This window comes from Callorhinchus milii, unplaced genomic scaffold, assembly GCF_018977255.1.
Source record: "Callorhinchus milii isolate IMCB2004 unplaced genomic scaffold, IMCB_Cmil_1.0 Scaffold24, whole genome shotgun sequence".
Classification (NCBI taxonomy): domain Eukaryota; kingdom Metazoa; phylum Chordata; class Chondrichthyes; order Chimaeriformes; family Callorhinchidae; genus Callorhinchus; species Callorhinchus milii.
The window spans coordinates 3,608,023-3,634,941 of NW_024704765.1; the positions used below are offsets into that span (position 1 = coordinate 3,608,023).

The 26,919-nt window shown below is 44.0% G+C and overlaps 1 protein-coding gene across 2 annotated transcripts in view; it reads left to right on the forward strand.

Moving 5' to 3' along the window:
- Window positions 1-26,919, forward strand: part of LOC103181383 (eukaryotic translation initiation factor 4 gamma 3) — a 122,240-nt gene that overhangs the window by 31,684 nt on the left and 63,637 nt on the right. The window contains exons 4-9 of one of the 2 annotated variants that reach the window (XM_007897827.2): window positions 391-516; window positions 13,619-13,705; window positions 16,285-16,317; window positions 22,758-22,778; window positions 23,808-23,993; window positions 24,927-25,035. In XM_007897827.2, the coding sequence (XP_007896018.1) occupies window positions 391-516; window positions 13,619-13,705; window positions 16,285-16,317; window positions 22,758-22,778; window positions 23,808-23,993; window positions 24,927-25,035 (562 nt within the window). The remainder of the gene's footprint in view (window positions 1-390; window positions 517-13,618; window positions 13,706-16,284; window positions 16,318-22,757; window positions 22,779-23,807; window positions 23,994-24,926; window positions 25,036-26,919) is intronic. The other variant, XM_007897830.2, reaches the window with a different exon arrangement.

Genomic DNA, 26,919 nt, shown 5'->3' on the forward strand with positions numbered 1-26,919 from the left:
CATGAGGCTGATGATTCATGTGATTTTTAGTCATATTGAATCTGCTCCCATTGCTTTCTGGCGTCATACTGAAACATTGATGCTCTTTCTTAAACTTATAACTTTATAAAGATATTAATGCTGGTACAAGACCCTTAAGTGTCCTGGACGATGGCCTTTGGGCTTCAAGTGCTTGCGCAGGAGAGCGTACCTTTTTCCTCCTCAAACCAACAGCTTCACACTGTGTATAGGAAACGATTTGTTCGCCCCTTAAGACTTCATGGTAGCTCCAGTCCCCAGTTACCCTTAGGCCAGTGATCCTTAGCAGTCAATGGCGTCTTCCCTCCCACGAGGCAAAATCTGTTAATAATTCTGAGAGTTTCACATTCTAACCTTCAGTATCTCTATCAGGTCCCACAGGTGCCCGAGCAGGCAGGACCACCTGCTCCTTACACAGCCTATGATATAAACAGAGGCCATCCAAATCTTCTCAGAACGCCACCAGACCATCATGCCACTTCACCAGGCCTCTCGCAGGTAAAGAAGAGCCAAAACAGGATTTTTCTACAGGGAGAGGCTGGGTTGTAGGAGGTAGCCTAGGCAGGCAAGTGTGCTGCACCATAGTGGTGTCCACCCAGAATCAGCAGTTGACGATTTCAGTACAAATGTACTACAGTTCGGTACAAAAACTGAAGGTGAACACTATGCCAGTGTTCTCCACGTGGGCGACTTGCTCTGATCTAATTCTTCTGCTTGCTCTCCACACATCCTTTAATATTCTTCTCTTCAAACATCTATCTAATTCCCCTTTAAAACAATCTGTAGACTCTGACTGAACGATACTCTGGTTTGTGGCAGACAGTCCCACCAATCCCTCTGTGGAAAGACAATTTTTCTAACCTCCCCTTTAATTTGCAAATCTAACTTTGTACCTTATTACTGCCTATCCAACCAGGGGACATCTATTACTGTTTACTTGTGCTAATTCTTCATAATTGAAGATCTCTTAGTGCACCTTAACTATCTCAGCTCTTGGGAAAAAGCTCTACCTGTTAAAGTCTCTCTTAACTGAAATCCTTCATACACGTCGCCATCCCAGTGAATATGCAGTGCACCTTTCAATTGTTTTTATATTTGGTGCATTAACTGGAGTGATTTTGAACCATAGTAAAAAATGGGCACTGGGGATAACTAGGTGTGGAAGAGATTGAATGGGATGACCTGAGGCCCAGTGTACAATTAACGTGATAAGTTGTTGTTGACAAGTGAAAAAAGTGGAAGATGCTAAGATTGTTCAAAACCCACCTCTTGACTTGATTACAAAATGTCTGCAATCCTAAAAGCTCCTAGTCCTCCCAGTGGGTCACTTTGAAAATACTACAATTTAGGACACATTATCACACCGTTCCCTCTGTGGAGCTTCATATGTATATAAACATGTGGATATGTAGAGACTCCAACTTCACTGTGCTGGGCCACTTCATAGAATCATAGAATATTACAGCACAGAAGGAGGCCATTCGGCCCACCGTGCCTCTACCAGCTCTTTGGAAGAGCTACCCAATCAGTCCCACTCCCCCTCTCCACGTAACCCTGCAAATTTTACCTTTTCAAGTAACTATCTGATTCTCTTTTGAAAGTTGTTATTGAACCTGTTTCCACCACCCTTGCTTTAATTGGACTATAACTGAACAGATGTAATTGTTAGGAAACAGTTGTTGGTAACTAAATTTATCCTCCAGAAACAGGAGAGAATCATAAAATTATACAGCACAGAAGGAGGCCATTTGGCCCATCATGTCTGTGGCGGCTCTTTGAAAAGAGCTATTCAATCCCACTCCCCCATTCTCTCCCCATAGCCCTGCAAACTTGTCCTCCCCAGTAACTTAGGATGCATCCCATCCGGACCGGGTGATTTATCTACCTTGAGCACCATCAATCTTTTTAATACCTCCTCTTGGTTTATTCATATCTTATCCAATTTCTCTACCCTCTCGTCCGATACTGTGGCATATCTTCTTTTGTGAAGACAGATACAAAGTACTCACTCAGTACGTCAGCCAAGCCCTCAGCCTCCACAAGAAGATTTCCTCTTTGGTCCCTAATCAGCCCCACCCTATCTTTGACTAACCTTTTATTCTTTATATGCTTACAAAATACCTTAAGGTTCCCTTTTATGTTACCCGCTAATCTTTTCTCATACAATCTCTTTGCCCCTCTTAGTTCCTTTTTCAGTTCTCCTCTGTACTTTCTATATTCTATTTGATCATCTTGTGTATTTTGGACCTGACATTTATCATAAGCCTCCTTTTTCTGTTTTATTTTAATCCCAATTTCCTTATTCTTTTAAAATAATAATCCTTGTATTATCACATCTTCGAGATGTCTCAAAGCGCTTCACAGAATATACTATAAAGTGAATTGGTTGTATACTTTGTGGGCAAAACATAGCAGTCATTGCGCATAGTAGTGTCCCACAAACAGTCGTGGATTGAGTGACCAATTTATTGTTATTTTTTTAAGGAATTATTACCTCCATTTAAAGCGATCCACCAATCGACTAACTACCTAAGCAGGATTCCTACTTACTGCTAAGTAAATAGAGGCGTGTGGAGTACGGAAACGTTTCGCCCTAGCCAGGAATCAAACCCAGGTCTCTCACTTGCGAGGCAAGTGCTCTAACCACACTGAGCTACAAGACTCCATATTGATACAGTTATTTTAGAATTTGCAGGATGTTTAGAAGCAATGACGGATCATATCGGTTTGTGTTTGGCCCAGCGCATTGAGTGCTAACCTCTCCTGTTTGATTTGGTTTTAGAGTTATGCTTTTGGCTTACCAGACAACAATATCAATGGCAAGTTATGTGGTTTTAGCTGGTTAGATTCCAGTTACCCCAATACACACTCTGGGCTCCCCCAAGCCTTGGCTTTCCCAAACTGCACCTAATACTTTATGTAATTAGGCAAGCAGTATGTATCCCTCCAGGGAGATAGAGCGCGCGCATTCCATTCCAATAATATTTGGGATTTCCATCTGTAGGTGGGATGCATGGAGTTCTCAGCTTGGTTTGGATACTGTTAAGCATGGTGATGGGTTTCCACATGTGTTAGATGCCCGGCCAAATGTTTTGAAAAGGAAGTATTTTGAAAGAAATTCCCCTTCTCACCCTCCCAAGCTTCCAAACTTATTTTCAACCCAAAACTTGGAAGAATACCAAAGTGTATTGAGTTTCTCCTTGCCTCCAGTTTACAAAAAAAATGTCAGTATGGCTTGGAACACATTATATTTCTGGCTTCCTATAGTAACTGCCTTGGTTAGCATTCTGCCCACTGGGGATGTCTTTGCGATTGAGCTTTAAATGCAATCTTAAGTGCAAAGTTCAGGCAATCTCCAGCAGCCTGAGGTTTCAGAAAGGTAAACATAAATTCTGTTCACAAGACGGCAAGTTGTCAAATGTGCATGTGCATTGTTGCCTTTGTGTTTTTCGTAGTTTGTGTTCGTTGGTATTGTTGCTAATGGGCAGTGGGAGGTGATGATATTTAACGAGTAGTGGTAATCTTGGCTCAATTAGCAGCATTGTCGCCTTTTGGTTCAAAGATTCGAGTTCCAAGTCGGAACTTGAGCAAATAATCCAGGATGCCCTGGCATGCTGAAAGGAGCGATGAATTGTTAGAGATGCCTTGACTGGGAAGCTCAAGCATTTGGAACTATTTTAATATATTTGGAAGCATTTTAATATAATACATTTCTTATGAGTGTAACAAGCAAACACCATTGTGAACAATCCTTATTGACACTTCTGTGTATTTCTTGTGTATCTTGGCATTGCACATCTTGTGCTTTTAGAGGGGAAGAAGATTGTTTGCTGTCTTCAAGGATGTACCTGTAGTGTGGGGAACCAGTTATTTGGATTTTTAAACATGGATTAAAAGATTGAAGATTGCAATGTCGTACAGTGTAAATCTAACCTCGCTTTATTGTTTGAATGTATTTTGCACTAGCACCTTATTGAATAAGTACCTGGTAGTTTGGGTTCCATTGCTCATATTCAAACGTAGACTTGCTTCAATGCTGCAATGGACTGGGAAGCCTGGCTTTAAATTTATCTTGTGGAAAGGAACAGAAGAGGTAGGTGGAGCCTGTGTGAATTTGACCTGCACTAGTTGTTTGTTATGATTTGTTGCAAGGAACATCAAGTGCCAGAATGACTCAGCTGTTTCAGGCATATGACTGTCCGTGGAATGATTAATGTGTGTCAGTGTTTTCAGGCAAAGCTCAGACACCCACAATTTGCTTTTCTTTTCCACGTCACACAGCTGTCAGGCGTGAAGGCTCTTCAAACAGCACACTTGGATCTGAGAAATGTCATGATAGCGATAGAAAGGTGCAAATAGCTGATGCTGCAACTTGCTTCACCAGTTAAACTCAGCACAATACGTGATCTGAATTGCTGCTTCCCCCGCCTTGTGCTTGCTGTAATAGTACCAAGCTTGATGCTGAAGTTTGCTGGCTCTAATTGACTTGTATTTAGACTGGTTGTGTCTGACTGACTCAATTAAACAACCTGCCTCCTGGTTGTCTATTAGTAATTAACGTCCAAATTCGCCCTATTGTTTTTGGTCAGCCATGTGTCTGACACTTGGGGAAACCCATCACCATGCTTAAGAGTATCCAAACCAAGCTGAGATTTCCCAGCTACACATGGAAATCCCAGAGATGGATTGTTGGAATGGAGTACACACTCTCTCCCTGGATGGATGCATCCTGCTTTCTCAATTCAGGAAAGTATTAGGCACAAGTTGGCAAGGCCAAGGCTTGGGGGACCCCAGAGTGTGCGTTGGGGTAACTGCTGGAGTAATTAACGTCTGGAGTCTAACCAGCTAAAACCACATAACTTGCCATTGATATCACTGTTGGGCAAACGTTCACACTGCTTGTGCCATCCTACCTGTTAGGGCTATGCTGTCATTTCTATGAATGGGGAGTGTATAGACAGTTCCAGTGGGAAGCCATCACCAGCCCTGATACAAGACTTAACAACAACAACAACAACAAGATTCCATTTATAAAGCGCCTTTCACGTCAGGAGGACGTCCCAAGGCGCTGCACAGTTGGGTCATGACCCGAGCAGGGGGGAAATGGTCAGGGTGAGGGGAGGGAAGGGAGGGAGCGAGGAGGGGGGAAATGGTCAGGGTGAGGGGAGGGAAGGGAGGGAGCGAGGAGGGGGAAATGGTCAGGGTGAGGGGAGGGAAGGGAGGGAGCGAGGAGGGGAAGAGAGTCGAGAGGGGAGCTGAAGGCTCGGTCAAAGAGAAAGGTTTTGAGACCGGCCTTGAAGGAGGAAAGGGAGGAAGCAAGGCGAAGGCACTGGGGGATGGAGTTCCAGAGCCTGGGGGCTGAGAGGCTGAAGGCCCGACCACCGATGGTAGGGCGGTTGGGGCGGGGACGTGGAGCAGACCGGAGCCAGAGGAACGGAGGGTACGGGCAGGTAGGTAGGGGGATAGTAGGTTGGAGAGGTAGGAGGGAGCGAGGCCGTGAATGGCCTTGTAGGTGAGGATGAGGATCTTGAAATCAATCCTCTGGGGGATGGGGAGCCAGTGGAGGCGAGCGAGGGTGGGAGTGATGTGGTCCCGGTGTCTGGTGCGGGACAGTACACGAGCTGCAGAGTTCTGAATGACCTGCAGTGTGGAGGGAGGGGCGGGAAGGCCGGCGAGGAGAGAGTTCCCATAGTCCAGCCTTGAGGTGACAAAGGCGTGGACCAGGGTTTCAGCAGCGTGAGGGGTGAGGTAGTGCCGTAGTCTGGCGATGTTCCGGAGGTGATGGAAGGCGGTGCCAGTTGTGGTGCGGATGTGAGGGAGAAAGGACAGCTCAGGGTCGAACAAAACGCCGAGGTTCCTGACTGGCTTTGAGAGGTGGAGAGTGCAGCCTTGGATGCTGATGGTGTCAGCGCCTGAGGTGCGGAGGCGCTGACGTGAGCCAATCAGGAGGGCCTCGGTTTTTCGCACGTTGAGCTGAAGAAAGTTGTCTCTCGTCCAGGACTCGATGTCGGACAGGCAGCTGTCAGGACATCGGGGGTCGTGGAGTTGAGAGTAGAGGAGGAAAGGTAGAGTTGGGTGTCATCCGCATACATGTGGAAGTTAACTCCATGTCTGCGGATGATGTCACCGAGGGGGAGCATATAGAGGGTGAAGAGGAGGGGACCAAGGACAGAGCCCTGAGGGACACCACATGAGACAGTGCGGGGGGTGGAGGAGAAGCCATTCGTCCAGACAAAATGAAGACGGTGAGAAAGGTACGACCTAAACCATTCAAGGACAGTGCCTTGAAGGTTGAGGTGGGAGGACAAGCGGTGGAGTAGGATAGCGTGGTCGACCGTATCGAATGCTGCCGATAGGTCGAGGAGGACGAGGAGACAGAGGGAGCCCTGGTCACAGATGGTCAGGATATCATTGGTGACCTTGACCAGGGCAGTTTCTGTGCTATGGGCAGCACGGAAACCTGACTGAAGGGGTTCGAAAAGAGAATGGGTGGAGAGGAAAGAGCGCAGTTGGGAGGCGACAACTCTTTCCAAGACCTTGGAGAGAAAGGGGAGGTTGGAGATGGGCCGGTAACTTGATAGCTGCGACGCATCAAGGGAGGGTTTTTTCAGGGTGGGCGTGATGATGGCAGTTTTTAATGGAATGGGGACAGAGCCAGAGGAGAGGGACAGGTTGATGATGTCAGTGATATGTGGGGCAAGAAAGTGGAGCTGGGAGATAAGGAGTGGAGTGGGGATGGGGTCAAGGGAGCAGGTGGTTGGTTAAGTGGGGAATAGGATGAAGAGTAGAGTAGATTGCTCCAATGGGGAGGGAGCATCAGCACAGCATTAATGGACTGAATGGTGGGTCTGTGGGTGGGGCTGGGGGGGGGTTCACTGGCTGGGGCCAGGGGTCACTGGCAGGGGGCTGCTAGCCAGGGGGTGCTGGCTGTGGGTGGTGAGGTTGGCCAAGGGGTGCTGGCTGTGGGAGGGTGGGGAGTTGTTTGATGTGGAGGGGTGTTGGTGCTGGCTGTGGGGGTGTTGAGGGTGGTGGTGGGTGCGGGTGTTGCTGGCTGTGGGTGGTGGGGGGATGTGTACTGGCGGTGGGTGGGGGGGTGCTGGCTGGGGGTGGGGGGGGTGTGCTGGCTGTGGGTGGATGGGGGGTGTGCTGGCTGTGTGGGGGGGAGTGTGCTGGCTGTGTGGGGGGGAGTGTGCTGGCTGTGTGGGGGGGAGTGTGCTGGCTGTGGGTGGATGGGGGGTGTGCTGGCTGTGTGGGGGGAGTGTGCTGGCTGTGTGGGGGGAGTGTGCTGGCTGTGTGGGGGGGAGTGTGCTGGCTGTGGGGGGGGGGTGCTGGCTGTGGGTGGTAGTGGGGGTGTGTGCTGGCTGTGGGGATGTGCTGGCTGTGGGGGGGTGTGTGTGCTGGCTGTGGGGGGGCTGTGTGTTGGATGGGTCATGGGGGGTGTTGCTGGCTGTGGGTGGTGGTCGGTGTTGCTGGCTGTGAGTGGTGGGGTGGGGGGGGCTCCTGGCTGTGGCTGGTGGTGGGGGGAGTGCTGGCTGTGTGTCGGATGATGCAGTTCTCTCCGCAGGAGCATTGGTGCAAATCCGCAGCAGCAGCACTGCTTGATAGTGATACCGTGAGCTGACTACATTATATTACCTGTGTGACCTTCTGCACATCTCCTTGATGTTTCAGTCGATCACTTGACTTGAGATCTGATGTCTGCTTTTCAGGGGGGTTCGTGTGTGTGAGGGTCGGAATGGAAACCAGGGAGAGAGCTAACATAGAACGTGCTGCATTGTGTCTGAGTTTATGTTTAATGTTGTCTCTCTTTAATCTGCAGGCCTTGCCTGGGTTAAACTGCTGGAAGGTTTAATTGTTAAGATCGCTGAATTCATGCAAAGCACACATTCCTCTTACCTTGATGCAAATGAAGCTGGTTGTTCTGCAACCAGAAATGTGCTGCTTGGAGAAAAGGAAAAGGGATTGTGTTCATTTTACTTTTGAGGTTATGCACTGCAAAACAGATAAAAGGTTATACCTGCAGTCAGGTTGGTTTTAATGTAATAATGGAATTTTAAAATGTTTTGTTTGCTGATTTACATGGTGGTGAATCAGGTGCACTTGGGCAAACCTTCTTGTTTGCTTGCCTGGCTGGCACTTGGCTCAGTGACTTGCGGTGTATGGCTGTTTTTGCTCCTTTTCTCTTGATGTGTGGCCTCTCTCTCTCTCTCTCCCTCTCTCTTGCACTATTTTTAAGCGGTTGGTTGGGTGGCATTCTGTAGAACATGCCTTGCAAAAGCATTTGGCATCAACAATTCCACCTAATTCTTCAAAATCTGTCTTAACATTCAATAGCGGATCGCTTTCCAGGGGTAAAATTCCCTCCACGACTGTTTGTGGGACACTGCAGTGTGCAATTAATTGGCTGTCATGTCCTGCCCACAAAATACACAGTATGTTCTGTGAAGCGTTTTGAGACGTCTCGAAGACATGATAAGTCACTATATATCAAATGCAAAGATTATTATTATAATGCCAGCCATAGACCAGGCAATTTTCTCCCATCAACAGGACATACCTGAAGCCTCTCTCAACCCACAGTAACTTTTGCCCCCCCCCCCCTTTCCACGTTAACCTCTAAAATGAGAGATTGTGTGGGTACGATTGTCAGAACCTCTGAAAAAAACACATTCATTAATTCAAGAACCACATCCCTGCATTGGTAAAGTGTCTTCCACGTCGGGAGGACGCCCCGATTCATAGGATTTACTGTGAAGCAGAGTGACTATTTGTAGGTGAATGGCTGGCTACAGATGAATGAGTTACTGTATTCTGTGCCCGAATGCTTGCCTGCTGCCAGAAGTTTTTAGTGATAATTGTAATCTTTCTTCCCTCAGAAAACAGTCTTCCGAAACGTAATTGATGACAGCATCACACTTGTCTGGGTTGCAGTAGAATCCATCTAACTGCCAGTTGGCAGGAAATACAGCTTTGTCCTTCTCTTGCTCACTCTCTCACTCTCTCTTAACCTAACCTCCTATGATTGGTCACCATTTCCTCCATTCCTTTGGACCTTGGCATCAGACATCATTCATTCCTCAGCTGACGTCAGTTTCCTGGATGTGACGTTTTCATGGGTTTTCTTTCTCTTCTCTTCTTTCCCCCCCCCCCTTTTTTTTAAGGGATTAATACTGGTAAAGTGATCCGCTAATCGACTAATAACAACAGCAACAACTTGGATTTACATAGCGCCCTCCATGGCGGACGGCGTCTCTAAGCGCTTTAAACCGGGAGCACTCAGAGGGCTAATAACTGGGTTCCTATTTATTGCTAGGTAAACGGAGGCATGTGAAGTAAGGAAACTTGCCCAACGTTTTGCCCTGCCGGGAATCAAACCCAGATCTTATCGCTTGCGAGGCGAGTGCTCTAACCATTACGCTACAGGACTCCTGCATGACCTGACTTCCTGGTGTCAGCATTGAGAATGGGGTGGTTGAGGGAGAGGGTCTGCCTCTTGCACGTCTGTATGTATTGCTAATACATATATCATGAATAAATTTACACCATATGTTAGAACGCCCTGTTGTCTGTGTCGTCCTGGACTTTATTTTATTCTTTCCTCTAATTATAATAATCCGTGCATTTGATATAGTGCCTTATCACGTCTTTGAGACGTCTCAAAGCGCTTCACAGAATATATTGTAAAGTGAATTAACTATATTTTGTGGGTGAAACGCAGCAGCCAATTAAGCACAGCAGGATACAACAACAAAATTACATTTATAGAGCGCCTTTCACGTTGGGAGGACGTCCCAAAGCTCTGATACCACAAACAGTCATGGACTGAGTGATCAAATCATTATTATGTTTTGAAGGATTATTATCCCTGGAAAAGCGATTCGCCAATCAATCAACAACCGCTACAACTCCAATATGGGAGATTATCTTTTGAAATTAGTAACTTATGCCATGGTTTTGCTGGCATCCTCTGTGCCCTCTTGCTGAGAACATCTCACTGCGTCGTGGGACTGCAATGTGGGCCACTCGTTCGAGTTTAACCATAGGTCATTTACCAGACTAACTACTCCTTATAAAAGTACTTACTATATCTCAAAGTACCGCCCCATCTCCAACCTCCCTTTCCAAAATCCTGAAACGAGTTGTTGCTTTCCAGCTTCGCTCTTTCTTGCCACTCCCTTCACAAACCCCTCCAATCGTGGAGTCCTGTAGCTCAGTGGTTAGAGCACCCACCTTGCAAGCGAGACACCTGGGTTCAATTCCCGGGCAGGGCGAAACCTTGGGCAAGTTTCCTTACTCCACACGCCTAATAATAATCCCTCCAAAAAACAAAACAATAATAAATTGGTCATTTTCAATCCACGACTGTTTATGGGACACTGCTGTGTGCAAATGGCTGCCGCATTTCGCCCACAAATACAGTCAATTCGCTTTACACCATATCCTGTGAAGGGCTTTGAGACATCTAGAAGATGTGAAAAGCGCTATATCAAATGCAAGGATTATTATTATTATCGTGTTTCCGTGCTGCCCATAGCACAGGAACAGCTTTCAGCAAAGTGACAAATGACATTTTGTCCATCTGTGACTAGGGCTCCCTCTGCCTCCTTGCCCTCCTTGAACTCTGCTGCCTTCGATACCATTGACCACTCTTATCTTCCTCCACCGCCTGTCCTCTCACCTCAAACTTTATGGTTCTGTCCTTGAATGGTTTAGATCCTACCTCTCACAACGTCTTCACTTCATCTCCAGAAACAGTTTCTCCTCTAGCCCCCGCACCATCTTGTGCTCGTTCCTCAGGGCTCAGTCCTTGGTCCCCTCTCTTCAATATCTATATGCTCCCTCTTGGTGACATCATCTGCAGACATGGGATCAACTTCCATGTATGTAGATGACACCCAACTCCTACCTCTCTGCCTCCACCCTTGACTCCAGGACCACTGCTGTGTTGACAGAATGTCTGTCAAACATCAAGTCCTGGATGAGACCTAACTTTCTACAGTTGAACGTCAACAAGACCGAGGCTTGTCAGCGTCAGCGTCTCCTCACCTCAGGCAAGAACAACAACAACTTGCACTTATACAGCGCCCTCCACGCCGGGTAGCATCTCAGAGCGTTTAACACTGGCAGGGGGAGAGGTGGCAACGGTTGAACGGTTGAAGAGGAAGGTTTTCAGGTGGGATGCACACTCCACCTCACCCAGCCAGTCCGGAACCTTGGCACCTTGTTTGACCCTCAATTACCTCAATTACCCCAAATCTGTGCCATAACCCGCTCTGCCTTTCCCCACTTCCACAACATCACTCCGCCACTGCCTCACCCCTCAGGCTGCCTAAAACCCTTATCCACGCGTTTATCACATCTATGCTCGACTATGCCAACTCCCTGCTTGTCAGCCTTCCCAACACAAGTTGCAGATCATCCAGAACTCTGCAGCTCGCGTCCTTGCCCGGCTCCATTGGCTCCCCATCCCCCAGAGAATAGAGTTCAAAATCCTCATATTCAAGGGCCTTCATGGCCTTGCCCCTCCCGGCCTCTGCAACCTGCTAACCCCATATTAACCTGTCCGCTCCCTCCACTCAGCAGTCACCCGCCCGGCCCAACTCACCATCGATGGTCAGCCTTTCTGCCCCCATCCTTTGGAACTGCATTCCACGTTCCCTTTGCCTCGCTTCCTTGTCTCTTTCAAGGCATATCTCAAAACCCTCCTCTTTGACCGGGCCTTTCGCCACCCTCCTGCCCTCCCTGATCCCAACCCCCAACTCGGGTCCAAATCCCTGAATGTCCAGCACCTTAGGACGTCCTTCCCAAGTGAAAGGCGCTATAGCAATGTAATTTTGTGTTGTATCTAAAAAATCTTTACAGTGATTGTTATTGATAACCGTGGTAGCTATTTTGAGCACAGCAAAGTCTTACAGACAACTATGAGGTGAATGACCAACTAATCTGGAGGATTGTTGGCCAGGACAGTGGGAAAAACACTTGTGTCAAAGTGGATTGAATGCCCTCCCAAAGAGGCAGTCAGAAGCAGATTTGTAATATCTCATCCCGAACCACAAAGTAGTTACTTAGCTTTACTCCTGCAGACCGTAGTTGTCTTGCAGGTTTTTGAACAGTCAGTTGATTTTCTTTATTCTGTGTTTATAAGATTGAGTTGCTTGAGTTGTCAGAGTTTGTTCCCATTCGTGTCTTGTGACCAGTCCTTGTCCATCCAAGATTATTGGGGAGAGTAATATGTTGACTCGAAATGTTCTTGTGTAACTTTCTGAATGACGAACAGCAATGTGACCATTCGAGCTGCCAGCATATTAATGATCACAGCGTGTCCGTCAGCAAGGCTGTTGTGATAGCGGACAGTGTTTTGGATGGTAACAGCATGTGCTGGAAACAGGCTGGTGACATCCTGTAAATACTGTGTACATTCTGTCAATATTTAATTTCACTGAATCATCCTGCCCACAGTACCTATTTTTAATGTGATTTCTCTGAAAGGATCGAGCAGCGCAGGTTTAGTCAGGATCAGCTTTTACCACAGCAACGCATTGCTGTTGTACATCTCTTGTATTCTCAATAAGCTGCCCTGTCGTGCTGCGTTTCAGCTGGTTTGAGCTTACAAACTTTCTTCTGGTTACTGAGTGTTTTCTGCTGGTATATCAGGAACGTTTTTTTTAAGCAGACCAGGGAAAAGGATTCCATCTGCTTCCCACGAGCGCTGCAAACTTGTACCCCCGGTGCTGAGTTCAGTGATCAACAATGGTGCATCAGTCGTTGGTAAGCAAGTACCCTGGATCCCGAGGGGTTTGTGCTCTCAGGATATACCGATTCCCTGCTGGCGTTTTCTTCAGGAGTTATCGTTCTTCTTCAGGTGGCCTGTGTCGGCCTTTTCTTTCAGTCACCCAGGAATAAGTTTAACAATGTTTGAATTATCTGTGCAGTTTGTGTGTCTGTGACTGTGCCAGCTTCTTTATACATAGTAACTGCTGATGTTTGCACAGACCAGAAAGTACTTTTGAAAATAAGTGGCTTAGTGGAATCGATATTTATCTTTCTTTGAGTAACATATGTAATATGCCTGTAGAGGCATGTCATGAGTTGTACAGCTTTGTACGGGGAAGAAGTTGTTGTGTGGTTTACTCAGCAGGGCTGGACATCTGCGTACAGTTGCTGCAAATTAGCTCGATTGCCTTTGGTGCATGAGAATTCTTGTGGTTTGGTTGCCAGCAAAACCACTCGTGGCATAAGTTCTTTTTGTTCACAAGACACTCTCTCTCCTCTATTGTGTTGAAGAGTTGTGAATTCTTAGCTTGGATCTGAGGTGTTATGACTGTTTGCCGGTCAGTCAAGGAATTCCATGGAGAAACCAGAGGTTATGCCATGGAGTCGCTTGCGATGCAGCGGGTGTGTGAGCTGTAAATCGGACTGTTTAGATGTGGGTAATCGAGGTCTGATTTCAACGATTGTTAGATATGTAAATGTTATGAAAGTGCATTTATTCAAAAGTGTTGTTGACCTATACCATATACGTGAATATCAATACTTTACACCAACCAAAACAGGCATCTTCCTTTTTAGTTAATAAAATGTGCCCCCCTCTCTCACACAGGCTGCTTTCCCCACTGGCCAGAATGCAGCTCCGCTCGTGTACTCTCAAAATCCACAGACAATGACGCCGCAACAGCAGACTAGACAGGTATGTTACTCCTGAGGGGGGTGGGGGGAGGGGGAGTGGCCACAACAGCACCCGGTTCATTTTATATTTAATGACTGTGGTGCTAAAGGCTTGCTTTTTGGTGTAATGCATTTTCCTTTCACTGCTTTCCACCATAGAATGATTGCTGGGCAGTCCGTGAGCCCGCTGGGGCCAGTTGCATGCACTGACTGTGCAGAGAAATTGGGTCACAGACAAGAAACTGGGCAAATTAGAAATGTGCGTTTATCAACCATGTTTTAAATCTTTTTTTTAAAATTGCAGACTGTCACGCTTTTTGTTTTATTGTTGGAAGTTCTGTGTTGGATTAACTATTATATTATACATCAACATCACCTTCACACAGGCAAGACTGTAGAACACACGCGCCCCACCACACTTGGGGGGTATATTCAGAACAAATCTATGCAAACACTATTTCAGTGAGCGAATATTGAATCTGTGGAACAGGCTCCCTAGGGAGACGGTCGAAGCAGAAAGTGTTGATTCTTTCAATCATCGATTAGATAGTTTTCTTTTAGGAAATAACATTGTAGAATATAGACAGTGAGTTTGGGACAACATGCAGATTATGGACTAGATGGACCTTGATCTTTTTTCTTCTAGAATTTCTTATATTCTTATGCTGTAGATGCAAAATTGTAGATGCAATTTCAATCGGGATTGTAATAGGGGTGGGTACTTGGGAAGCTGGGGTATTAAGTGATTTGAAGATGAGTGTGGAATGGGTTTAAATAATCTGCCACAATGGGATAAACTGGCTAACAGGCTTGATGGGCTGAATGTCTTTGTTTCAATTGAACGGAGAAGTTCAGACAAAATACGTTCCATTCAAAGTACCTTCCTTACATGTTGAGGAGGGAGTGTGTTTTTTTCCCAGTAGTGAAGAGTCAAGCATGGAGTGCAGTGCAGTGACCAACACAGTGATAGAATGTTACAGCACAGAAACTAACCACTGACTCATCAAGTCTGCACTCGTGTTTTTCTCCATGAGCCAGCTAACTTTATTCTTCAAGCATTTGTCTAATTCCCTTTTAAAAGAATTTAATAGTGCTTAAAACAAAGCATAAATGCTTTATGGCAAGCATTTCCTCTATATCTGTAAAGATATTTCTTTGTACCATCTCCTTAAAAGTTAGTTTTAAGTTTTTCTCCTCAAATGTTCCCCTAGAACCTACTTCATTGCTGGGCCAAGGGAGCAGAAAGAAAATTCTCCCTAGATGTTTAACCATTTGTTTAAAAAAAATACTGAATTAATTTTAAGCAAGAAAGCTTTCTTTTTACCCAGAGAGTTGTTACGGTCTGGAATACACTGCATGAAAGGATTTTGGAAGCAGTTTCGATAGTAGCTTTGAAATGAGAATTGCATGGGGTGGGAGTCGGACTAATTGGTGGCTCGTTCAAAGGGCCGGACAGGCACGATGGGCCGAATGACCTCCTTCTGTGCTGTAACATCTTCCCTCCCTCCTTCTTTCTTCCCTCCTTCCCTTCTTTCCTCTCTCTGCCCTTTCCCTCACTCCCTCCATCCCTGGAGCTCTTTCTCTACAATATTAACAACAACAAAATTACGCTTATGGAGCACACTTCAGGAGGTCGTCCCAAGGCGCTGGACAGTCACGGGAGAGGACCTGAGCATGAGGGAGGGGTGGGGTAGGGGTGAGGGAAGGCAGATTAGTGGGAGGGCGACTGAAGGCACAATCAAAAAGGAGGGTCTTGAGACCAGCCTTGAAGGAGGCAAAGGAGGAAGCGAGGCGAATGGACTGTGGGATGGGAGTTCCAGAGGGGGCATAGAGGCTGAAAGCCCGGCCACCGATGGTAGGGCGGGTCGGGCGGGAGACGTGCCTGTGTTTCTACATCTGCCTATTTGTGTTAAATGTGGCTGGCTGTTCCTAGCTGAGGGTCAGTGTGTAGTCTTGTGGCAGAAGCATTCAGCCCATTTTACTCCCTGCTGAAATCAGTAGGCCAGACATGAATTGGCTGAATGTTCCTGGGGATAAAGCTAGATGCCAGGAATTCAGACTAGTGACAGGTGGGCACGGGACTCAGTTATTGTAGTGGCTTGCATTGCATGCAATTACATTGTATTTGCAATTTTCGTTTCCTGTCAGGATTTTGCTTTTTGTAAATGTAGATTTTCCAATTGTTATCTATCCTTTCCTCCTAAAATAAACCAAAATGTGAAAGGTTTTGATTTTCTCATTATTCACTGCATTGTGTGTGGCTGTGTCTTCCTCACTGTAAATCGCTTATTTTTCTTAGTGCACTGAATATTGATGCAAATCCTAAACCTCTGATTGAGAGAAAAAATGTGCATCAAAGGTTTGAAAAGTCACAGTTCACTGAACAAATTAAACTGCGCGTAAGAAAATCAACCTAGATCGGTGGTGCGCTGAAGGCGACCCTGTCTTGTGGTTCTGATTGTGGAAAGCATTGATATTTACCTGACGTAGCAGTACATTAGAATTGTGGTTTAATGCTTGTGCTTTGAGTTTTCTAGTCTGTCATAGCGTTCTTGCTGACTCTGTGTGCCTTTCCCTTGTGTGTTTCTCACTTCTCTTCAGTTTGCAGCAGGGCCTCGGACAGCCCACCACCAGGTATTTGGCCCAATTCACTTTGTACACTTCAAGGTTTTTTTGTGCCAATTTTAATAAGCCTTAAGCAGTAGTTCCAATCACTTTGATAAAACAGTTTCACAAAATGGAGCTTCACCCTTGCCAACAGTCTAAGGTGGTATCCTGACTGACCAGATAGGCAGTCAGTTGTCTCTGGGTGGCACCCATGATTTCCTGTCCACTTGCCCTCCTTCAAAAACAGACATTAGAGAATTTTAATTAGGGTAGACTATATTTCTTGTTTGAGACTGGAAGCTGTGATTTGATGGCAATGACTCATTCCCTGTCCACATATTGGATTATTTGATCCATCTGAAGACTGCAGCACTTTTATTAATTTCTCCCCCCGAGCAGGATAGAAATTGTTCAATTATATTCCTTTGTAAAATGTTCCAAAATAAAGCTTTCTGTCATTTTGCCCTTTTGTGACTTAATTTTGTAGGATTCTGTAATAACAATATTAATCCTTGCATTTGATATAGCGCCTTATCACTTCGTTGAAACGTCTCAAAGCGCTTCACAGAATATACTTTAAAGTGAACTGACTGTACATTTTGTGGGAGAAACACGGCATAGCAGAAACCCACAAATAGTCATGGATTGAGTGACTAAATTATTATTATTTTATGATTATTACTCCCACCAATATTGCATATAAAGCATGCCCCTGTAATCCTAAATGATCTGTAGAAGCTTTCAGCTCTCCAGGAGTAAATGTACTATCGTAATAATATGGGCATTTGAATTCTCCCAAAATTATATCTTACCCTTCCCTTGTAAAAATTAATCTTATTTTTTTTAAAAAAGGTTTGTTGATGGTCAATTTGAGTTAGACGGTAATGAGGGGAACAGCCAATTAAAATGTATGAACTTTGAAGAGTTTTAAGAAGGTTAGGATTTACCTCCCCAAATTATAGCATACACAGCCAAAGAAATACCCCTTTGAATTTCAGGTTCCTTTTGTAATTATTCTTTTGCTCCAATCCTGATGTGCACTGGAGGCGTTTGCCTCTGATATTTCATCATCTGGCTGTCCATCCACTTCAGTAACTGAAGCTCCAAAATGCTTGCTGCACCTGCTTCATTCTGTGTGACATTCCACTGTGCCTCACCCGACCTATTGGCCATTTAGTGCGTTTCAGCGGGTTCAGTGTGGAGCTTAGAATGTTTGTCCAAGTAGTCATCCTTGCATTTTGATGTACCACCTTTCACTTCATAATGTCTCGAGTACTTCACGGGATTCACTGTAAGGTGTAGCGATTGTGTTTTTGTAGGCGAAAATTCATCCTGAGCACTAATTAATGTGATCATTAACACCTGTTAATCGAAAGGAAAACCACAGATTTCGTTCCAACATATTAAAATGTTAACATCCTTTAGAATTTTGGAAGATTCTTTAATTCAGTCTTGATTTTGAAGCCGCCTTTCAGCCCGACTTCAGAGTGGATTGAAGAATTCTTACAAATTTGAGAAGTTTAGGCTTTCTGTGACTTGTTTTTTAAAAAAACGTATTTAAATTTCATAAACAGTGTTGTTTGCTTCCATCAGCCCTTATCCCCCTTCTCCATTACTGTTTAATTTAAATTGAGGTGCCTGTTAATGGACTGATTTTTTTTCAATTGCTATCTCTTCCCACTTCATTTTAATTTAGACCTGAGCTCAAGCTAGTGGAGGAATAGCTTGCGAGGTATCATTATTTCTGCTATCTGAGTCTTGAGAAATGCTGCAGTCTGATCTAACCAATGTAAAGCACCACAGGCATATTTCTGCAATTTATTTATTATGGTGCCATAAATAGCTTTGCAATTGGATGTAAACAATAAAGCCATGTGCAGGTTGGTAATGAAGTCCTTGCTGTTAATTGCAGGGTCAATTGGCGTTCAGTCAAAGGATTTGTTTGATCAGTGTTTCTGGAACTACTTATTAAGGCTAAAATGGAGGTAATGGTGATCTTCTACATTTATTTTTCAACCACGAGGAATCACTTCTAAGTTTGCACCTGATTCCACTTCGAGCTGTACATTAGCACAATGTGTGGGAGCTTGGATTTGAGACTGATTTTTCCAAAGCCATTTTTTAGCATAATTTTGCTTTTTAAACACAAACCTTGCTTTAAAAGATGTGGGGTAAAAGGTAGCAGTGAGCTCTCTCTGACAGACATCTCGCTCCGTGAGGTAAATCCTTTCTACTGCTAATAATTCATGACGACTCCCTCTGTCTGTGATACATTCTCAATGAGCTGTGGTTTGGCTGAGGAGATTGGGATAGGAGAGTATTTTTCATTAAGGAATTGTAAATTGTAAATCTTGCTTCTGAAACACACGCTATGAAAACTTAATAGTACAATTTTGGCCGAGTATTTTTTCAAAAAAGGTAGATTTTTGTTTTGCATTTGCAATAAGGAAAGAACTTGCAATTTTCAGTTGCTTTATAACGTTGCATCTCAGGTAATTAGTCAAGTGTAGTGACAACAGTTAAACAAGGGCCAAGTTATTCATTGTTTCCTCAGGATAGGAAGATTTTTTAGACAAGATTTTTTTTCTTTCAACATTTTTAGATTTCAGCAATAAGTTAGGACAATGTAAGTTTATTTTTAAATTACAAAAAATGCACTTAAAGCATTAATTCCTTGAATATTAATATCAATATCAATAAATTGACTTCTGTTTATATATTCACAATCTACCAGTTCTAGTTCACCACAGTAATATTTGGGAGAAGGGGGAATGTTTGACATCTAATGAGCAGGATTACAAATAGCAGTTTGTTTTTGGAGTTGGGGGGATGCACCAATGACTCTGCTGTTGGTGAGTTGAAACGGCACCCACATCTGAAATGCTGCCCTATGCTCTCTTCTCTTTCTCAGTGAATACTACTTTTACACTCTCAATTTATCTCTAGAGGCAACAAGTGTTATAAAGTGGCTGGTTTTCCTGACTTTTAATTTGTTGAGATTTGACTCTTATAACGAAAAGCTTTCGAGCATGTAGGCACCTGTGAGAATGATGTCTCGGCCAAAGGGATTCTCTCCTGTGCAATCTACCATGTTTGTGATCTGCGCTGGCCAAATAATACCAGCAGAATTGTCTGATTTTTAGGGTCTGCTCCCCACCCCCCCCAAAGATAACTCCTCTAATGGCACCTGTACTGTGTGTGCGTGCATGTAACACTATTTACGATGGGCAATCTGGATACAGTGTAAAAAGCACAAACTCTGGTTTGCAACCGCAAGCAAAACCATTTTGTGTTTCAGATCTTAATGTTTTCATAGCAGTGCTCCTGTAGCTATCAGATTTTCATTTTTCAACGGTACATTCAGTTTTCAAACCAATTGTCTTAAGCCCTGAAGCCGAGCCACAGGGATAGGAGCCATATCTAATACAGAGCAGTTGAAAAATAAGTTAGAAGGTCAGTTTTGCCTTTATCCAAAGACTCTTGCCAATAGAACAGAGTTACTCAGTTATTCTGCATTTTCTTCTTTGATTAAAAATGTTTTTTCTGGCAAGACCTTTAATGTAACTAATATGAAGAGATACATTCCCCTTTCCAGCTCGTTTAATGAGTAAGCCATTTGTTCCACAAGTAAAGATACTCTTACTAGTACTCCACCTTACTATAAGTTTGATTCTTGATTCTTATTTCTAATTTTTTTAAATCTCCAATAAATTCACTTTTTTTTAATTAAAAAAATCTTGCCTTGTTGTGCATCGTTCTATTTTTACTCATACACTGTTACTGGTAAGTAAGTGTGTGGAGGTATCCAAAACCCTAAATCATGGCTAGCAGCAACTGCACAGGTGGCTGTGAAATAGTCAACTACTTTTGAAATACTTATTCTATTGTTTGCCTTAAACAATTAGGAATAACCACAATTCAAAAAGCAAACTAGAAGATTGATTTTTTTTTAAAAAAGGGTATGCAAGATATAGAGGAAAAAGGAGTGTGTCTCTTTCAGTTGTCTATTGTGTGAGATCTATGGTTCTGGCACTTTGTAAAGCATGCTGATTCTCACTACTTTCCTAGAGCTATTCACGGGCGGTACTTGTTGGATATAACGCAGCAGTAATGTGTTACATATGCAGCCTTGTTTTCTTTCCCAATCCTGAAGGGGCCACAGCCCTACTCGGCCTGTTTGTAGTCTACTGTACTGCACATACAATTTACATAATGAAATGCCCTTTAACAGAGACTGTCCACTCTATCCCAGCAATTTAGTTTCTTGCACAGATCCTCCCCGAACCCCTCTAGTAAAATGTGTCTCTTATTCAACTGGTGACCCTTATGGGTGCTGTTCCCTCCTCTTTCCCCAAACCCTAGCAACACTGGATGCATTTCATTTTATACAGGGTTTGGTCATCTTAAGTCTCCATTCCTAATGCCATCACATTTCAACCAAGCGTCTGTCCCATTGTCTCCTGGTTCTTTTTGCCTCAACTTCATTAGCTCAGGGGTCTACTCCACATGGCTCCTACTGTCCTACCCACTTATCTTGAACCTGTTTATGTCAAAATTCTGCTTATAATAGCAGAAATGTAAAGTCCAGGTCCCTTCTCTGCACATTAATACTAAAATCGTAACGTTGACATAAACTCTAGCACACTTAGAATCGTAGAAGGAGGCCATTTGGCCCATCGTGTCTGTACCAGCTCTTTGATAGAGTTACCAACTAGTCTCACTCCCCCACTCTTACCCCATAGCCCTGCACATTTTTCCTTTTAAAACTCCTATCTAATTCTCTTTTGAAAGCTATTATTAAATCTGCTTCCACCACCCTTTCAGGCAGTGCATTCCAGATTGTAACAACTCTCTGGGTAAAAAAAATTCTCCTGGTTCTTTTGCCAGTTATCTTAAATCTGTGTTCTCTAGTTACCGACCCACCCGCCAGAGGAAACAGTTTATTTTTATGTCAACAAATTGCTTAGGTCCCTAACAATACTAAAGGTCTTGTTTTATTACTACTCATGTCGTCCGTATACTCTTAAAATCACTATTTTTGTAAATAAGTTAACAATTTTTTTATAAATAAAGTGACGAACATGCATAGAAATAAATGGTTCAGGAATTTTAATTAAATGTCTTCTTTTGAAAATAAATCTATGAAAATACATGTAAATATTTGTTACTAAATTTTAATCACAAAATATTTATTGTCCGCTTGTGACTGCCTACGTCGACAAACCACCTCTGCCGTTACAAAACTCAAATGGTCCCTGATATGTCAACATAAGTGGGTAGGACTGTAATCTCTGAACAGCTTATTGGAAATGTGTTAAAGATATTAACCAGAAAGTCCACAATGGGAGTCAGTTTAGCATTCCATTCAATATTCAGTGCATCTAATGGACTTACATATAAGTGTCCCAGACCCCGACCCTACACCAGTTCAATAGAGAAGATGGACCTGGAACATTGGGCTTGTGGCTCGTGGCCTTTGACTGCTGACCTGTCGGATTCCAGCTTTTGTCTTCAGCTTGTCAAAGAGCCAGTGTCCCACGAGCCAGATGTCCACCATAACATATGAACTTCAAGGGGAGATGTGTGTCCAAGATTACTTGATGAACCACTAAATTGAATCCAGTTTTTGATTGAAATGAGTTGGTTAGTTTTGCATTGGCTGCACTTTAAAGCAGCCGCACTGTTTTTCTTTTGACCGGAGGAAGGGAGGATAACTCGCACCACTTTATGAATGGAAAAGCTTCATTTCCCTCCTGCACAGACTGTTTCACCTTCAGAAAGGCTCTACAAAGATAGTTTCCTATTCAGACAAGAATTGGTAAAAGCCTGAATTTTAAATTAAATCTGTCCTTGAACACTCCTTGTGATTGCCCTCAGGCAGATCGAGATCTTGGATCCCACCATATTAGCCACTCACTGGATTTGCGCTCCAGGAACCTGAAATTCCTTTGTTTTAAAGCCATTGTCTAAAGATCTAAGAGCGTGCAAAATGTTCTAAAACTGTATGTATCTTACATTTTCAGGCACTTAGTTGTCTTCAGGCTTCGCCAATCTGACATTTTGGGCCTCTGGTTATTTTTTGGGAGAAAGCTTTCTGTAGTGCGGTCGGTGTAAGGAATCTAAATGTGTTCTCTGGTGTGTACTCAAGCTATATTCACAGCCAATGATTTCCCACCCTCAACTTTAATAACTTCCAAACTTTGCCACACTGCTGAGGATGGTGATCTTTGTGAACAATTTGCACAATGCATGGGGATGGCTTGTCTACCTAAGCTAAAGCTGCAGTGGGTGGATATTAATTGGGTTTATAATATAGGAGGGGAAACTTAAGTTGCATTTTATAGGTGGCAACTCATTGGCTATCTATACACTGAATGCATGTGCTGCTGTCTCCCTCCCGACTTGATCTATAAGGTGTTCCATTGGTTTCTCTCTTTTCTGCTACTTTGATGGCTTCATTGTTGAAGGGAGGATTCAGACCGATTCAGGTAATACCAATTGACCGCAAATTCAATCTTTTGTTTCTCAACCTACTTGTTTATATAATCTTCAAAGAGCAGGGATTCAATAGCTAAATATTGCAATGCACTGAATGGTGTAAAGCGTATAGGCTAAAGATTGCACTGACCGGTGTAGCAGATTGAGGCAAGCAGTGCTTTGGACAGGAGTGCTACCCATTTGTCTTCAATGAAGTTCATAACAAAGTAGTTTGGGTGGACAATTTGTTTAAAACCTATTTTACAACCAAGCTACTCAGATGTTAATTGAAGCTGTTTTATGAGAGGTGGGTATAGAGTACATGGGATGAGGTGGGTAGGATACATGGGATGAGGTGGGTAAGGTACATGGAATGAGATGGGTATGAATATATGGGATGAGGTGGGTAGGGTACATGGGATGAGATGGGTAGGGTACATGGGATGAGATGGGTATAGAATACATGGAATGAGGTAGGTAGGGTACATACATGGGATGAGGTGGGTATAGAGTACATGGGATGAGATGGGCATAGAGTACGTGGGATGAGGTGGGTATAGAGTACATGTGATGAGGTGGTCAGGGTACATGGGATGAGGCAGGTGTCCCTTTTGGATCACTTGAATGTGGCGATGAACACCAGTGCACATCTCTGGCATTGCTGCTTATTTGCATGACTAAAGGGTTCTGTGACTCTAATGGGGAAGGCAGGCATAAGACTGTTTCTTCCCCCCCACCCAGCATCCAGATATAAGGCTTTAAGCTTCATAATGAGCAGGTTGTCGTATCTGTAACACTCCACGTATCTGGGACTAATGACCCAATTAGTGCTAGGATTTACCAGTTGAGTTTTAAGCACCAAAGTATAGAAGAGAATCTTGGCTTTTATGGGGAGTTAAACACTTAAATAAATAGATAGACCCGTTGTGATATACCTGATTTTATTTAGTGAGTGATTGCTATTGTGTCGCTATGTAGTAAGCAGTGGTTGACTGTTAGTGTTTGCCTTGTTTTACATCCGTTCTCATTCTGTTTTCCAGTTTTTCCCAAGGCCACAGATGCAAGCAGCTCGGCCCAGCATCCCCAACAACAGTCCTTCCATGCGTCCTGGGGCACAGACAGCAACGGCGGCAGTCTACCAGCCCAGCCAAGGGCCCATCATCATGATGAACCCACCTGTGCCATACCCCCAAGCCCCTCAGGCTCAGTATTACATCGCTAACCCGGTAAGAGACCCTCCAGGGGTAGCTGTTAGAAACGTTAGATTTTATAGCGAAAAGGAGGCCATTAAAAGGGAACACTAAAGTCTTCTATAAACACATAAAAAGTAAAAGATGATCAAAGCAAGGGTGGGGCCGATTAGGGACCAAAAAGGAAAACTTCAGCGGGCATGGCTAAAGGCAGAGGGCGTGCCTGAAGTACTGAATGAGTACTTTCCTTCTATCTTTAGTAAGAGGATGCTGACAATGTCACAGTAAAGGAGGTAGAGAAATTGGATAGGATAAAAATAAATAGAAAGGAGGTTCTTAAAGGGTTAGCAGCGCTCAAAGTAGAAAAGTCACCTGGTCTGAATGGGATGCATCCTAGATTGCTGAGGGAAGTTAGGGTGGAAATAGCGGAAGCTCTGTCCACAATCTTTCAATCCTCCTTCAATATCATAGAATTATGCAGCACAGAAAGAGGCCATTCAGCCCATCGTGTCTGTGCCGGCCTTTTGAAAAGAGCTATCCAATTCAACCCCACTCTCTCCCATAGCCCTGCAAACTTGTCCTCCCTAAATAATTATCTACTTCTCTCTTAAAAGTAATTATCGAATCGGCTTCCACAACCCTTTCAGGCAATGCATTCCAGATCCCAACAACTCGCTGTGTGAAAACATTTCTCCTCACCTCCCCTCTGTTTCTTTTAACAACTATTTTAAACCGGTGTCCTCGGGTTACCGACCCACCCGCCAGTGGGAATAGTTTCTCCTTGTTCACCCTATCGAATCCCTCATAATTTTGAAAACTTCTATTAAGTCTCCTTTAACCTTCTCTGCTCCTTGTACTTTTCAGAATTTTTATTAAAAAAAAGTGATTGTGCAGCTAATGGTCAATGGTCTTTGAAATGAATAACATAAATGTAATAAAAAAAAAATTCTTTACCTCTGTTACTGACAGTTCCGCCCCAGTGCAGCTCCTTACGTGGGTCCCCCACAGCAGTATTCGGTGCAACCACCTCCGGGGCCATTTTACTCAGGACCGGGTCCCGGTGACTTCCCTGCATACGGTGAGTCTGAAATCAGTACTAATAATAATAACCCTCGCAATTAATATAGCTCCTCATCACATCATGGCGAAGTCTCAAAGCGCTTCACAGAATACACTGTAAAGTGAATTGACTGTATATTTTGTTGGCGAAACACGGCAGCCAATTGTGCACAGCAGCGTCCCACAAACAGTCGTGGATTGAAGAGAACAATTTTTTTAAATTTTGAATGATTATTACCCCCGTGAAAGGGATCCACCAATCTTCTAACTCTCGGGTTCCTATTTACTGCTAGGTAAACAGGTGTCCGGAGTACAGAAACTTGCCTAATGATTTGTCCTGCCCAGGAATCGAATCCAGGTCCTCTCGCTTGCATGGGATGTCCTCTAACCACTACACTACAGTGACTGCGCTTGGTGTCTTTTAAACTAAATCTGACTGAATGATCTTTGACTCAGGGATTTCCATTGTGTAATCCTGCAACATCTGTCTTTTCAATTAATTGAAATTTGATGCAGTTCTTTTGCATATCAAAACTCCTCCACTATCATTAGTTCTCACAAGTAGCTGCTGGGACTTAAACTTCTGCTCTTTTGGCCCACTTCTTTAGTATTTCTGAATTTATTGTTCTGGGTTAACTTTTTCTCTTCCCTTTAGTATTGTACGTAGGAGATTTCTTTGGACGTCTCTTTTCAATGCTTGTGTGTCAGCTTGGCTTTGCTGGTAGGACTTGTTGCTGTGGGTCAGCGGGTCATAGGTCCAAACCAACCCCCACTCAGGGACTCACGTTTGTAACTCAGTTAACATTCCAACACAAAACGAGGGAATGCATTGTAATATTGGTAGTACTGTCCTTTGGATGAGACTTCAAAGTGGTCTTGCCTGTCTGTTCAGCTGTTATTCATGTGTGAAGGTTGGCAGGTTGTTGAACCATTGGATTATTACAGCCATTACATCATTCTTTCCCAAGATCCACACACAAGTTGCATCAGAGAATAGTAGTTGGGAGCAGGAACCTTGGCTATTTTCTTCTTGGCTTCCCTACTCTTTTCCTTCATTTTGTTTAGATTTTCTAACTCCTTTGATTTCCTTTAACTTTTTTTTAAACACAATGGAGATCGGAGAGCGTTTTTTTTTGTCTTTTTCCCCTTCCCATCCACTAGTAATGTACATCTGCAGCCTAGAAACTGTATTAGGCACTTCATTTTTTTGCCATTGATATTCATTTAAACCTCGTCTTTCAATGGGCTATATTTCAAAGCTGCTAATTAAATTCCATTCATCAAGTGTATTCTTGGTTCGCTGGTTTAAAGGGTTCTTTTACGCTGGGACTTTGTGTAGTCTACGGGATGTATTCTGCAGCAGTTTCAAGAGGACTTGTCCAATTTTCTTAATATATTTTGAAATCTGTTTCAACATTTGTCAAGAGTAATGTAATTGGAGTGATTTCTGCCGCAGCGCTGTCAGGTGAGACATAACGATAAGGAAGTACCACACAGAGTCCTGGATAGGATTGGTTGATTATGGCTCGGATCTTTCATACCAACTGTGCAATGGATAGGGGTGAGGAGAGAGCTGTTAATACTACAGGTAATGTCCTATGCAATGTCTCTTTCACAACAATTTGCATTTATGTAGCGCCCTTCACGTGGTATCTCGGAGTACTTGACAGTGGTGGGGGCTGGGTGGGGGGGTAGAGGAAGTGACCGAAGAGGAAGGTCTTCAGTCATGTTGTAAAAGAGGGAAAGGAGGAGCCAAGTCAGAGGGATTGGGGGAGAGAGTTCCAAAGCTTCCAAACCGATGGTGGAGGGAACGGGGACAAGCAGGAGGCCAGAGCCAGCCGAGCGGATGCAGCGCTTAGTAGAGTGGGGAAAAAACAGGTCAGGGTGGAAAGGTTTGTAGACT